Source organism: Pimephales promelas, chromosome 6 (assembly GCF_988280905.1).
Source record: "Pimephales promelas chromosome 6, fPimPro1.hap1.1, whole genome shotgun sequence".
Classification (NCBI taxonomy): Eukaryota; Metazoa; Chordata; class Actinopteri; order Cypriniformes; family Leuciscidae; genus Pimephales; species Pimephales promelas.
Window position 1 is genome coordinate 42,130,753 of NC_142774.1, and position 15,012 is coordinate 42,145,764.

The 15,012-nt window shown below is 40.6% G+C and overlaps 1 protein-coding gene across 3 annotated transcripts in view; it reads right to left on the reverse strand.

The window, feature by feature from the left end:
- tpp2 (tripeptidyl peptidase 2) overlaps positions 1-15,012 on the reverse strand; it is a 32,233-nt gene that overhangs the window by 8,752 nt on the left and 8,469 nt on the right. Inside the window, exons 9-23 of one of the 3 annotated variants that reach the window (XM_039646972.2) lie at positions 14,722-14,849; positions 14,297-14,545; positions 12,864-12,979; positions 12,613-12,784; positions 11,226-11,383; positions 10,916-10,992; positions 10,739-10,845; positions 10,089-10,243; positions 7,894-8,010; positions 7,271-7,371; positions 6,792-6,888; positions 6,569-6,706; positions 4,832-5,076; positions 3,819-3,897; positions 1,707-1,745 (exon numbers count right to left, since the gene is read on the reverse strand). In XM_039646972.2, the coding sequence (XP_039502906.2) occupies positions 1,707-1,745; positions 3,819-3,897; positions 4,832-5,076; positions 6,569-6,706; positions 6,792-6,888; positions 7,271-7,371; positions 7,894-8,010; positions 10,089-10,243; positions 10,739-10,845; positions 10,916-10,992; positions 11,226-11,383; positions 12,613-12,784; positions 12,864-12,979; positions 14,297-14,545; positions 14,722-14,849 (1,978 nt within the window). Of the gene's footprint in view, positions 1-1,706; positions 1,749-3,818; positions 3,898-4,831; positions 5,077-6,568; positions 6,707-6,791; positions 6,889-7,270; positions 7,372-7,893; positions 8,011-10,088; positions 10,244-10,738; positions 10,846-10,915; positions 10,993-11,225; positions 11,384-12,612; positions 12,785-12,863; positions 12,980-14,296; positions 14,546-14,721; positions 14,850-15,012 lie in introns of all 3 variants that reach the window. The other 2 variants (XM_039646971.2, XM_039646973.2) reach the window with 2 other exon arrangements.

The window sequence follows — 15,012 nt, forward strand, 5'->3', positions numbered from 1 at the left end:
CGTGAGAAACGCACCAATACTCACTCGGGTATGAAACACCAACTAATGACTTTACGGCAGCAGGACGAGTTTATGTTGTTTAGCGGTGAAGACGCGCGAAATAAATTATTCATTCGTTTGAATTGTTTTTAATTTGAGCCCATCGAGTTCAAAATTAAATAAAATGAATAAAAGGGTTAAATTAAGGCGAGACACCTCATCAGATATTCCCTCGCTGATTAAAGGACACAGTTTTATATCGCAAATGTGTTAAGTGTTATGTTTAAATATGCAAATGAGCTATTATCTGCACCAATTAGCATACAGTTCCAGAACAGAATGTGAACATTGGATAAAGTCAGCTTCAAAACTAATTTGATTTTGTTGACATTCACAAATAAATGCATCACTCATTTAAGCAAGTAAAATGATGTATAAACAGGCGAGTAGTATACGAACAACCCTTCAGAATATAGATATGAATAAATCTGCAAAGTTTAGTGTGTGTGAAGCTGCTGAAGTGGAGATTTGTGACGTGTGTTTTGGATGTTTTCCTTCCTCTAGTCATGTGTTGAACTGAGCAGTACACTGGTTTAGCCGGGAGTCTCGCCTTAATCCATTAAATGAAATTATTTATCAAACATGAACACATGGTTATCACATTTAGAAAGCATCTTACTGCTGGATTCCCAGTGATGCAAGATACTGGTCAAACTGGCCAGCACTAGTGTGAGTGAATATTGCCTTTAAAGGGATAGCTCAGACTAAAATGCAAATAAAGTCATCATTTACTCACCCTGGTGTTGTTCTAATCCCGCAAGTACGCACTTTTGTGGACTTTTTCAAAGTGAATTTCGGCCAGCATCGAGTTTTTAAAAAAGACTCCAATGATGATCCCATGCAACGCGTGTTCCACATGTTCTTTTATCGGTTTACGATATTCATTATTGATGATTAATTACTTAATGTTAATAAAATGTGTTTTTCTGTGCGAGTTAAATAATCCATCACGTCTCAGTTTGTTTTTCAGCAAATCCCATCATAAACACGCGTCGCATAAGCACTTTGAGTGCTAAGAAAAGCGCCATATAAATGTAATGAATTATTATTATTATTTTTATTCCGCGAGCATCCCATTTAAGCTTGATATTCACCGCCATTTATATGAACGAGCACGAGCGCAAGAGCTAATATTGCAAACATTGCACATAAATCAACACTATTACCATATGCAATTCATTCTTAGTGAACATGTTTAGAAATATTGAGAAAATGGGTTAAATATTATACTAAAGGGGTCATGAACTGCACTGTTTTATAATGTTCCCAGGGGTGCACTCATCACGTTAGTCTGATTTCTACATTTCTAAAAAAAAATCAACTATTCGAGTTCTCAAGGTTAACTAATCGTAAAAAGTGTTAATTACAGCACTATATTTCAATCGTGGGTTGAAAGGTTGCAGTGTAGCCGATCACATGATCTCATCATAGCAACTCGGGTTCTGGATGCTTCGATGTGAACGACATTCGTTGATTATAACAGGAGTTTCGGCCCGAATCCAGATCTCAGTCACTGTTTGATTGACAGCTCCAGCTATTGTATAATTTAATCACAGTATAAATTCTCCACATTGAGGGTGAGTAAATGATGACTTAATTTAACGTGAACGATTTAATTGAGCCCCTGCAGCTTCTCATTATGTGATGAATCTCTACCCGTTCAGTACCTTTTTAAATTTTCCTTGTCGTTTGGCTGATGCTTGTCCCTGCTGGTCAGAATAACACACATCAGAGAGAGAAGCACACACACACACACACACACACACACACGCTCTCTGTCCTCTCTATCCTCTGCTCTCTACTCCTTCACATCATCATGATTCACTGTAATTGCAGCAGTTCAGTTGATAAAGACAGTAGATGATGATGATGATCATATACAGGACAGTGAGATGATGATGATCATATACAGGACAGTGAGATGATGATGATCATATACAGGACAGTGAGATGATGATGATCATATACAGGACAGCGAGATGAGCTCAGAAGCAGATGCTTCATCAGTGAAATGGTGCTGGTGTTCAGCTGATGTGTTTAGTCAAGTCAAGTCTCCATTTATATAGTACTTTAACACCACAGATTGATTTAAAGCAGCTTTACAGTGATAATAGGGAAGTAAAGTGAAGTAGTTTAGGGCTGGACAGTGAAGCATTTGACCTCACTCTGGATTAAGGCATGCCAAATAATGCACAGATGTAAATATAGTAACTCTTGAATGACATGCCGGTGTCGCCGATCGGGAACCAGCACCATGACAGTGAAAAAGCAGCACACGTGAAAGACATGCTCGCACCACAAGCCGCTGTTTCGCTGTTCCTGCACTCGTGACAAGATTTATACGTGAAGCACAACCGCCACCAGCCGTGAAATCAGAACAGAAATCAATCACTGATCAAATATTGCACACACGTGAGTAGGGGTGTGTGATATGCATCATCTACGAGAATATCACATTTAACCCTTGTGCATCAATTAAAAAAAGTTACACATAGGTAAAAAGAGGACAAAAATGTCCATGTCATAAAAATGTGACGCTTGGGAGCACAGACTTAAGTTTGGTATCATTTTAAAGAAGACCCTTTGCAGATTATTGCTGAAGTAAAAAAATAATAAGTAAATCCAAAAAAAAGTTATATTGGTATAAGTTTATGAAAATTATTTATAAAATAATATTTTATATAAAATATATATTTTTTAAATCAGGTTGAAATCAAAACTTGTGTTTCAAATTTGAGGATGATATCTTAAAAAATGAGCTTTCGGTAACAGTTTGTTTGGGTGTAGTAACATATTTTCCCCATCGGGTGGCAGCAAAACCCCACTGGAGCTCACAGTGATTGGATATGAATTTGCCGTTTTTCTCTCTCAGTATTACAAACACACACATGCGCACACACACACACATATTTTTTTATAACACACATACTAACCACACTCTGACATCCATACCAACACACCCACACAAATATCGTTGCATAATTTATCCAGTTGGCTCTATAATACGGCGAAGCAGAAAACAGGAATAAAGCGATATTTGTTTTATAGGCCAAACTCAAAAAAAATGACACCATCTGATAAAAAAATAGTAAAAAATAAAATGTTGAAGCCTTGCCATCAGAATGAAAGCCTCTTAACAAAGATTGCATACTTTTATAGTTAACTGTACCTAATGCAAAAAAATATTTTTTTAAGAAAACGACGGTGAAATAGTAAAATTCCAATAAAAATGCACACCTGTGCCAAGTTTTTTGCAGTTAGCTTTAACACAGGCAAAGTTTTAAAAAAACAAAACTGAAAAGGACAAAAATGTCCATAAGGATGCACAAGGGTTAATGATGTGGAGGCGAACACTCGTGTAAAAGCAGACAAACACTGAGAGGACATGCTTTGGTTGTGTGATGAAGTCTAGTAGAATGACTCTGAAAATAAATATATGGTTTTAGTCATACTTCAATTTGAATGTCACATTTGTGTGTTGTGTGATAACAATATAATTGACTTATATAAGCTAGAAAGACTTTATAACACGCAATTCTGACTTAATTCTGATAAAAAGTCAGAATTGTGAGATATAGTCGCAATTACCTTTTTTATTATAGACACCAGTACACTGCGCAAAATAGCATTACCAACAAAATCCCCCAAAATACGGAGTTATAATTCTCTGCTAGTATCGCACACCCCTGCTGAGACGGGTCTGAAACACAGACGGCCCGACGCGAGCGAGCGAGCGGCAGCATGCAGATCTACAATGAACGCTGTGTTTGAGGACTCACTGCTTTTTTGCCGAACTCACTCTTGGGCAGAACCAGCGAGCCGGTGATGTATCCGCCCGGACCGGCACCTTTAGGGATCCTGGAACACAAACACAAGCATCTGCAGCCTCTGACGGACTTTTTAAAAACTATCAAAACTAACATTTCATTTTCTTGCAGGAATAACATTCATATGCTTCTGAATCCTTTGGTCAAAAACACTCAGTGTCTGCATCTTAGTGAATCATGCCTGAATATAACAAAAGGGGAAATTAAACTAGACAAACATCTACATTTAAAAACCGTGTGACTGAATAACAAAGAGAAGCATTCAAGAAAGCCGTCATTAAAAGCCGAACCAAGAGCTGTATTATATATTTAATATATAGTCTTTTTGTAAATGTGTTTTTGTGTATTTTATTATTGTAATAGGCATAGTGTACCCTATGTTATCTTATAGTGTTATTTAGATATTTTTTAGTCAATTTGCTATAGACCTATAAATGTATTTTCTTGTTTGTATTGTAATGTTTTTTTACATCTTGGCCAGGGGACTACAGATGAAAAATAGCCTTTTTTGCTAATTCTGGCTTTTTTAACCATGTTTGTTCATGCGTTTTGTGAAATTGCACTGTCCCCTTTTAAATAAACCAATAAATCAAATCAAGAAAATAAGACTTTGCTTCTACCTAGCAACAGAAGGGAAAACCAATCAAATTGTAGGGAAATTATGTAATGCATCATGTCACTTTTGCCGTGCTTCTATTCGACTTTGATACAATATTTGGTCCCGAAGTCGATACTTTTTGACATATGCTAATACGGCGGCTGTGGGCGGAGCATTAGCAATATGACATCATATTGCGCAGAAAATCCAAACGGCTTCATTATTGAGTGCGTTTACACTTTTGAAGAGAAAAAAACAAGGAGTGAATGGATTTTGTTCATTGTAGGGTGGTTGTGTCACACACTGCAAACACACATTTATAAAAGTGAATTGTGCATCGGTGACCCCTGAGGTTAAAGACACTCACTTGTCGTCAGGCAGAGCGGTGATGTAGAAGGGCTGCGAGGCGCCGGGGCTCAGCGTGAGCGAGTTGGACTTCTTCTTGGCCATCATGGCGGCCCGGTGTGTCTCGTAGACGTCCAGCGAGAGTGTGTTGGAGAGCCGGTGCGAGACGAGGAACGGCAGGTCCTTCAGACGCTCCAGCTCGCTCTGCTGCTCGTGACGCACCTGCAGACGCACCGTGTAATCGCCCTTCTCCAGCTTCAGGGAGTACTGAGGGAACAAACCATCTCAGAGCCGGCACACACACACACACACACACACCGCAGGGTGCAACGGGTCACGGGGCCATCAATGACGGTCTTTGAGCCACGGATCGGATCATTTTCCAGATCAGCAAAAAATCATTACTAATAGATCACTTGCAAGTTTTTCAATATCACTTTAAACTGATAAAGTTCAAGCATTATTACAAACAAGAGAACAGTCAGTATTAAAATAACAAATACACACTTTATTAATGCTAAGAAGTCTAATATTAGTATTCAGGTACAGAAATTAATAATTTAGCCTAAATGTAAAATAACACTATTTGTTCACTGTAGAAATTAAATATAGTTTCATCTGTTAAAGCTGCATTGTGTTGTTTTATGAACATTAATGACACGGACGACAGCAGGAATATTAGGCTGCCGTCACTTTAAGACCAAATGTGTGCTCACAGATAGCGTGCCAGTCCCGATTTTTCTGCGTTTAAAATCGTTTGAATGTGTAAACTGGCATGACAAAACACGTCCAAATGATGAACTTTTAAATTTAGTAGTTAAAGGATTAGTTCACTTTTAAAAACTTTTGCTGATAATTTACTCGCCCCCGTGTCATCCAAGATGTCCATGTCTGTCTTTCTTCAGTCGAAAAGAAATTAAGGTTTTTGATGAAAACATTCCAGGATTTTCTCCATATACTGGATTTCAATGGGGACCAAACGGTTCAAGGTCCAAAAGACAGTTTCAGTGCAAACTGTTCAAATGTCTTTAAACGATTCCAGACGATGAATAAGGGTCTTATCAAGCGAAACGATCGCTTATTTCAAAACTTATTCCAAAAATGTAACTTTTCGCATTTGTAACGTCACATAATACGTAATTACGCTCAAAAGGTCACAGGCGACGTAGCCGGAAGTACAGAGTCAAAATCGTCCGACATCGTTGTTTTACCTTTTAATTCCTTTTTTTTTTGTAAACGGCGTTTGAGTTAGTTTGCACGTTCAACCTATGCGTTCAACTTGTAAACACTGACTCTGTACTTCTGGCTACGTCGCCCGTGACCTTTTGAACGTAATTACGTATTACGTGACGTTACAAACGCGAAAAGTTACATTTTTGGAATAAGTTTTGAAATAACCGATCGTATCGCTCGATAAGACCCTTATTCGTCGTCTGGAATTGTTTAAAGCCCTTTGAACAGTTTGCACTGAAACTCTCATTCGGTCCTTGAACCGTTTGGTCCCCATTGAAGTCCATTATATGGAGAAAATCCTGGAATGTTTTCATCAAAAACCTTAATTTCTTTTCGACTGAGGAAAGAAAGACATGGACATCTTGGATGACACGGGGGTGAGTAAATTATCAGCAAAAGTTTTTTCAAAAGTGAACTAATCCTTTAATCCGCGAATCACACGCGTGCCGAACCGCAGGATCCGTTGCACCGCTAACACACTGTGCTAAAGAGACGTGCTGTGGAGGCTGTGCGTTGTTCTGGGTACCTGGTGTGGGTAGGCATCCCCAGATCCCATGAGCCTCTTGTTCTGGTCAAACAGGAGCCAGAGTTGACTGTCAAACTCGGACTCGTATAGTAACTCGCACAGAAGTGGACAGCTGGGCGTCACCTCGCCGCTCTTGGGCTGAAATATCAACATCAATCATCCATTACGGCAACAACACAGACATAACTCCTCATGAGCGTAAGGACGAGCGGTGAACACACACCTGATGGAAGTTATACGTGAGGACGATCTCATAGAGCTGTCTGTTGTTGGGCAACACATCTCTGACGCCGAGGGCTTTGACTTTAGCGCTCACAGGCCTATAGAGGAGAAACACACACACATTCATCATGCATATTTCATGAAGACAAGTAACGCAATTCACTTGAAGATCTCCCAGAGGATCTAAAACACCTCATATCTCACTTAAGCTGTGTTTATGGCCATTACTGGACATCAATCTGACAGCGCATGAGTGTGTGAACTGATGCACACTCGACCAGGAGAGCACGATGCTTTACAAAGCTTAAGCACATCATCATTATCGTGTTCCTGGTAATCTGAATCAGCATCTCTTCTCTGATGACGAGGGCGGGGCTTTAACCTGTCACTCACATGAGATCAGCCAATAGCAAATCACAACCATCCACAGACACAATCAAGCCCCGCCCACATGTGTGTTCTGCGAGGTGTGTGTGGTACCTGAGGGGCTGAACCCAGTTCTTCAATGTGATCGTTGGGGAAACATCTTCATATCTCAATGGAGAACAGACCTCAAAACTAGAAATCCCTTCAGAGGCGTGCTAGATGTGCAGGAACACACGAACAAGAGTCCTGGTGAACACATCTGATGCACAATGCTTTTAGCAACATGATTTTATTATGATTTGCAAGTCTCTTACACTCACCAAAGCTGCATTTAATTGATCAAACATACAGTAAACACAGTGAAATATTATTATATAATATAAATCATCTGTTTTCTATGTGAAAATATAGTAGAGTGTAATTTATTCCTTGTCATTACTCCAGTCATCAGTGTCACATGACCCTTCAGAAATCACTCTAATATGAGGATCTGATGATCAATAATCACATTTATGATTATTATCAGTGTTGAAAACAGTTCATATTTTTGTGGAAAGTGATACATTTTATGTTTCAGGACTTTTTGATGAATAGAAAGATAAAAAGAACAGCATTTATTTTAAATAGAATCTTTTGTAACATTATAAATGTCAGTTTTGATCATTTTAATGCATCTTTGATGAATAAAAGTATGAACAGAAAGGTGCTGTGAAACGCATAAGCCTGAACCGACTCACAATATGAAGAGGGGAGGGTGATGTCACCAGCCCGTGGAAGGAAATGACATAATCAATGTTGACGTCACCGAGACTCGCCCACCAGCGAGCGACACACAACTCCAGGGTCCGTCCTGGCTGAGAAACACACAAAGATGAACATGTGACCTGATCGACATAGCAAAACTAATATTAAAGGGATAGTTCGCCCAAAAATGAAAATTAGCACTTTATGATGGACAGATGCACTTTTATGATGGATAGATGCACTTTTATGATGGACAGATGCACTTTTATGATGGACAGATGCACTTTTATGATGGACAGATGCACTTTTATGATGGATAGATGCACTTTTATGATGATAGATGCACTTTTATGATGGACAGATGCACTTTTATGATGATAGATGCACTTTTATGATGATAGATGCACTTTTATGATGGACAGATGCACTTTTATGATGGATAGATGCACTTTTATGATGGACAGATGAACTTTTATGATGGACAGATGCACTTTTATGATGGATAGATGCACTTTTATGATGGACAGATGCACTTTTATGATGGATAGATGCACTTTTATGATGGACAGATGAACTTTTATGATGGACAGATGCACTTTTATGATGGATGGATGCACTTTTATGATGGACAGATGCACTTTTATGATGGATAGATGCGCTTTTATGACGGACAGATGCCCTTTTATGATGATAGATGCACTTTTATGATGGGTAGATGCACTTTTATGATGATAGATGCACTTTTATGATGGACAGATGAACTTTTATGATGGACAGATGCACTTTTATGATGGACAGATGCACTTTTATGATGGACAGATGCACTTTTATGATGGACGGATGCACTTTTATGATGGACGGATGCACTTTTATGATGGGTAGATGCACTTTTATGATGGACAGATGCACTTTTATGATGGACAGATGCACTTTTATGATGGAGGGATGCACTTTTATGATGGACAGATGCACTTTTATGATGGACAGATGCACTTTTATGATGATAGATGCACTTTTATGATGGATGGATACACTTTTATGATGGACAGATGCACTTTTATGATGGACAGATGCACTTTTATGATGGACAGATGCACTTTTATGATGGGTAGATGCACTTTTATGATGATAGATGCACTTTTATGATGGACAGATGCACTTTTATGATGGACAGATGCACTTTTATGATGGACAGATGCACTTTTATGATGATAGATGCACTTTTATGGTGGACAGATGCACTTTTATGATGGACGGATGCACTTTTATGATGGACGGATGCACTTTTATGATGGACGGATGCACTTTTATGATGGACGGATGCACTTTTATGATGGATGGATGCACTTTTATGATGGACAGATGCACTTTTATGATGGACAGATCCACTTTTATGATGGACAGATGCACTTTTATGATGGACGGATGCACTTTTATGATGGACAGATCCACTTTTATGATGGACAGATCCACTTTTATGATGGACAGATGCACTTTTATGATGGATAGATGCACTTTTATGATGGATGGATGCACTTTTATGATGGACGGATGCACTTTTATGATGGACGGATGCACTTTTATGATGGACAGATGCACTTTTATGATGGACAGATGCACTTTTATGATGGACGGATGCACTTTTATGATGGACGGATGCACTTTTATGATGGACAGATCCACTTTTATGATGGACAGATGCACTTTTATGATGGACAGATGCACTTTTATGATGGACGGATGCACTTTTATGATGGACGGATGCACTTTTATGATGGACAGATCCACTTTTATGATGGACAGATCCACTTTTATGATGGACAGATGCACTTTTATGATGGATAGATGCACTTTTATGATGGATGGATGCACTTTTATGATGGACGGATGCACTTTTATGATGGACGGATGCACTTTTATGATGGACAGATGCACTTTTATGATGGACAGATGCACTTTTATGATGGACGGATGCACTTTTATGATGGACGGATGCACTTTTATGATGGACAGATGCACTTTTATGATGGACAGATGCACTTTTATGATGGACAGATGCACTTTTATGATGGACAGATGCACTTTTATGATGATAGATGCACTTTTATGATGGACAGATGTAGATAATTTCAGTTTTGGGTGAGCTATCCCTTTTATCACATATGTAAACTGTAAATGTCTTGCGTACCAGCACAGGAAACGCCTCCGTGAGCGAGCCTTTCTCCAGCAGAGACGAGAACTTATAAAACTCATTGGCTCGATACGCTCGCTGCTTTACCAGATGAACCGCATGCAGGACGAACTTTGACGACACGTCTCCAGAGTGAGACGTTAATGAGATCTCTGAGAAAATAATCATAGATTTGTGTTGCACAGATGCATCATTCATCCACACCAGTGTTGTCACGACTGCAACATTAAAGGAGTAGTTCACTTCAGAATTGAATTTCCTTGACATTAACACGTCATTCAAGATGTTCATGTCTGTCTTTCTTCAGTCGAGGAAAACATTCCAGGATTTTTCTCCATATCGTGACTTCAATGGTTTGATGCCCTGATTACACAGCTCGTGCAAGACCAGCATTAGTGGTTAAAACTATTTAAATGTTTATTTTTTCAGAAAATGGCCGATGTTTTGTCTAGATAAGACTCTTATTCCTCGGCTGGATCGCGTCAAGCCGTCAAACCGTTGAAGTCACTATATGGAGAAAAACATGAAGACTAAAGAAAGAGACGGACATCTTGCATGACGTGAAAGAGTAAATTATCAGGAAATGTTTATTCTGAAGTGAACTACTGTAAAGATTTCTCGGCCAGGTTAGCCAAAACACACATTACCTGCCCATGATGCTCCATGTGGAACGTTGATGAAATGCCGGCGGATCTGTCCCGGTCTGAAGTGGACATCTGTGAACGCGACCTCCTGACTGCGAGTATCAGTGACTCTATAAGACACAAACACACGTCAGAAACACACCCTCACGGACAGACGCAGGCGTGTGTAGTTGGACTCACTTGGCAGGGATGATGACCGTTATAGGCACTCTGAAGAGAGGACCAGCGCCGAGAGCCGACGTGTCGAACCCACACACCTGCAAAACACCATCATTAACGGAGGAGTTCACCCAAAAATGAAACTGACCCTCAAGCTATTCTAGGTGTATATGACTTTGAGATATACAAGAAACGGCCCTTCACTGCCATTATAAAGCTTGGAAGAGCCAGAACATTCTTAATATAACTGATTAAACCATGGGCTAATTTTCATTTCACATATCACATCTCGGGACATTTAAACGCTGGGAATGTGAATGTGGTGCCGTGCCTCGGTGTAGTGAAGCCCCTCTCGAAGGCCCAGCGGGTCGATGCGCACGTTCAGGTGGCGGCACTGGTTCATGAGCTCCAGGTGTGACGGGCACTGAACCCACGGAGCGTTGCAGACCAGAGCCAGATGCAGCTGCAGAGAGATACGGGCCGAGTTCTCTGCGGAGAAGAGCTGTGGAGTTAGTGTGCTTGATCAGTCAAGTCTCCATCTATACAGCGCTTTAACACTATCCCAGATGCAATCCCAGAATCCATTGCACCAAATTCAGCAAAAAAGATGATGAATTGTCATTACACTTCCTTTTTGGATCTGATTTGAACATTTTAAAGTCCCCCTGTGGTGTAAATCCAGCGTTTTATGTTGTTTATGTGTGTATGTGGTGTTTAACACACACCATGTGTAAGTTCATAAGTCGACAGCATTCCTGAGTATTTGCTCCTTAAAGGGATACTTCACTTCACTACTTCACTTAACTCCCCCAGAGTTAAACAGTCCAGTTTTACCGTTTTCGAATCTATTCAGCCGAATTTTTTTATATTTAGATGAATATCAGTAACCAGACCGTTTCTGGTCTCATTGACTTCCATAGTAAATGTTTTCCTACTATGGAAGTCAATGAGACCAGAAACGGTCTGGTTACTGATATTCTTCTAAATATCAAAAAATCGTCTGAATGGATTCGAAAACGGTAAAACTCGACTGTTTAACTTTGGGGGAGTGGTAAAATGAGCCTATTTCCCCCAAAAAAAGTGGAGTATCCCTTTAAAACTGCAGTGAACCAAAGACAGTCTCAAAAACACGCTTTGAAATCGCTGGTGTTTCTGACGTCACAAACCACCTTGTAACCAATCAGATCAACGTGTGGATCTTATTTGCATATGCAAAAACCGCACATACTAAATGAGGCAAGGGTGTCGAGTTACATTCATGATATTTTAAGCCATGAATCCTTTTTTCTTCAACGATTAAATATGTAACTTTGGTGAGTTTTAAGGAATAAAATGATGACTACAGTGGGTAGTAATATAAAAAAATATTAAATTTAGATTTGATAAATAGATTAAATCCAATATTTGGTGGTAAAATGCCCTAATGAGAGGATTATATGGTATTTAAAATCGGGTAATGTTTGACCGGTACCGTTTCCTTTTACAGTACAGTACTTACCTAGAAAGTACTGGCTAAGATAAGGTAAGTACATGGAACAGGGGTAGGTTCAGGGTTAGTACTAGTTATTACCCAGTAATTGTAGTTAGTAAAATAAGTACATAGTATTTACATGGGTAACTAAAAGGAAGCGTTACTGTTTGACCCCGTAACACCAAATTCGTCATTTTCAGCTGAATGCAGTGTTGAGTTCAGTTCCTCTATGAAGCGTAGCGTGTACCTGCGTTCTCTGGGAACACGGGCTCGATGCCGACGGCGTGGTCGGACGGGCCGGTGACGTGGGCCGCTTCCCTGAGGTAGATTCCTCTCTGAGACCCGACGGTCACGCTGAAGCCCAGGCCGCTGGTGGGCAGAGACACGTGTTGCATGAGGTAGTCGAACGCACGCTCCACCTGCGCATTACACAAACACACACTCATGATCCATGAACACACACACACACACACTCGAGCACTGTCTGCGTCTCAGTACCTGAATGATGCCGTGACCCTGTGCAAACACTTCGATATCATCCACTTTAAGAGCCGTGTTCTCCAGAGCTCGCCGCACCACCGGCACCGTGGGACACACACCGTTCTGCTTCAGACCTGGAAAACACACACATAGTCAAACCAAACTGGTGTAATGTGTGATATTGTGTCACTAGTGTGTGATCAGGACACTGTAGTTCATTTCTGTGAGTGAGGAGAGCAAAATAAGGACATATTACACCCAATAACTCTTCATACAGCGACTACCAGAAATGATTCGGACACTTTGAGCTGATCGTGTTTTGCTGAAGTGTGTTTTCTGTAATTACACACACACACACTGAACAACATGAAGCATTGCTTGGTCACTGGTTGAGCTAAACTGGTATTATCTAATTGTGTATCAGATATTCAACATAATTCATGTGTGAGAGTCCAACAGAAGGACCAAAACCAGTCCAATATCCACTGATCTGAGAACTGAGTTCTGCTCATGTTAAAGGAGAAGTTCACTTTTGAAAAATTTTTGCTGATAATTTACTCGCCCCTGTGTCATCCAAGATGTCCACGTCTTTCTTTCCTCAGTCGAAAAGAAATTTAGGTTTTTGATGAAAACATTCCAGGATTTTTCTCCATATAATGGACTTCAATGGGGACCGGATGGTTCAAGGTCCAAAAGACAGTTAATAACAGTTTCAGATGCAGCTTCAAATGTCTTCAAACGATTCCAGACGATGAATAAGGGTCTTATCAAGCGAAACGATCGCTTATTTCAAAACTTATTCCAAAAATGTAACTTTTCTAAGGACAAATGCTAGCCTTGCTCTATTCTGTGAGGCGCGTTTGTAACGTCACGTAATACGTAATTACGTTCAAAAGGTCACGGGCGACGTAGCCGGAAGTACAGAGTCAGAGTGTTTACAAGTTGAACGCATAAGTTGAACGTGCAAACTAACTCAAACGCCGTTTACAAAAAAAGGAATTAAAAGGTAAAACAACGATGTCGGACGATTTTGATTCTGTACTTCCGGCTACGTTGCCCGTGACCTTTTGAACGTAATTACGTATTATGTGACGTTGCAAACGCGCCTCACAGAATAGAGCAAGGCTAGCATTTGTCCTTAGAAAAGTTACATTTTTGGAATAAGTTTTGATCGTTTCGCATGATAAGACCCTTATTCATCGTCTGGAATCGTTTAAAGACATTTGAAGCTGCATCTGAAACTGTTATTAACTGTCTTTTGGACCTTGAACCGTTTGGTCCCCATTGAAGTCCATTATATGGAGAAAATCCTGGAATGTTTTCATCAAAAACCTAAATTTCTTTTCGACTGAAGAAAGAAAGACATGGACATCTTGGATGACACGGGGGCGAGTAAATTATCAGCAAACGTTTTTCAAAAGTGAACTACTCCTTTAAGCGTGTGTCGGCACCTGAGAGCACGAGCGCGATCCCCCCGCAGGCGTTGGGTGAGGACATGGAGGTGCCGTTCATGAGCTGTGTGCCGCGGAGCGTCCAGTTGGGGACGGAGGCGATGGCTCCGCCGGGAGCGCTAATGCTAACGCCCAGAGCGCCGTCAGTGCTGGGCCCGCGTGACGACCACGTGTACTGGTTCGGGGGAAGCTTCTCTCTCAGCGAGTACTCGGCCACCATCATGTCAGGCGTCACGTAAGCGCCCACACCTGCACACAGCGGATCATTATTGACATTACATATCAGTGGCAATGCTATCGCCAAGTTGGGTTGGGAATCAAAATTCAATTGGTTAGGAATCAGATACTTGTTATAAAAGTGAAATTTCAATTCCTCTCATCTCTGTATGAAAACACAATGAATGATATGAGTCACATGTCGGTACCGATCACACTACTGGTGGTTCCTCCGGGACAGCCCACGGTGGACAAACACGGGCCGTTGTTCCCAGCGCTCGACACGAACAGGACGTTATGCTTCTGCACCGCCTCCGTGATGACCTCACAGACTCTCCTGAGGAGCAAGCAGACGCACACGTGAGTCGAGGAGGCGTTCCCAGCGGACACGGTCGGCTCTCTCACCGGCAGCGACGGGTAATGAAAACTGTCAGTAATTACTCGCCCCCTTGAGACTGGACATTTTTGGGTGAATTAACCCTTTAAGTGCTATTAATTAC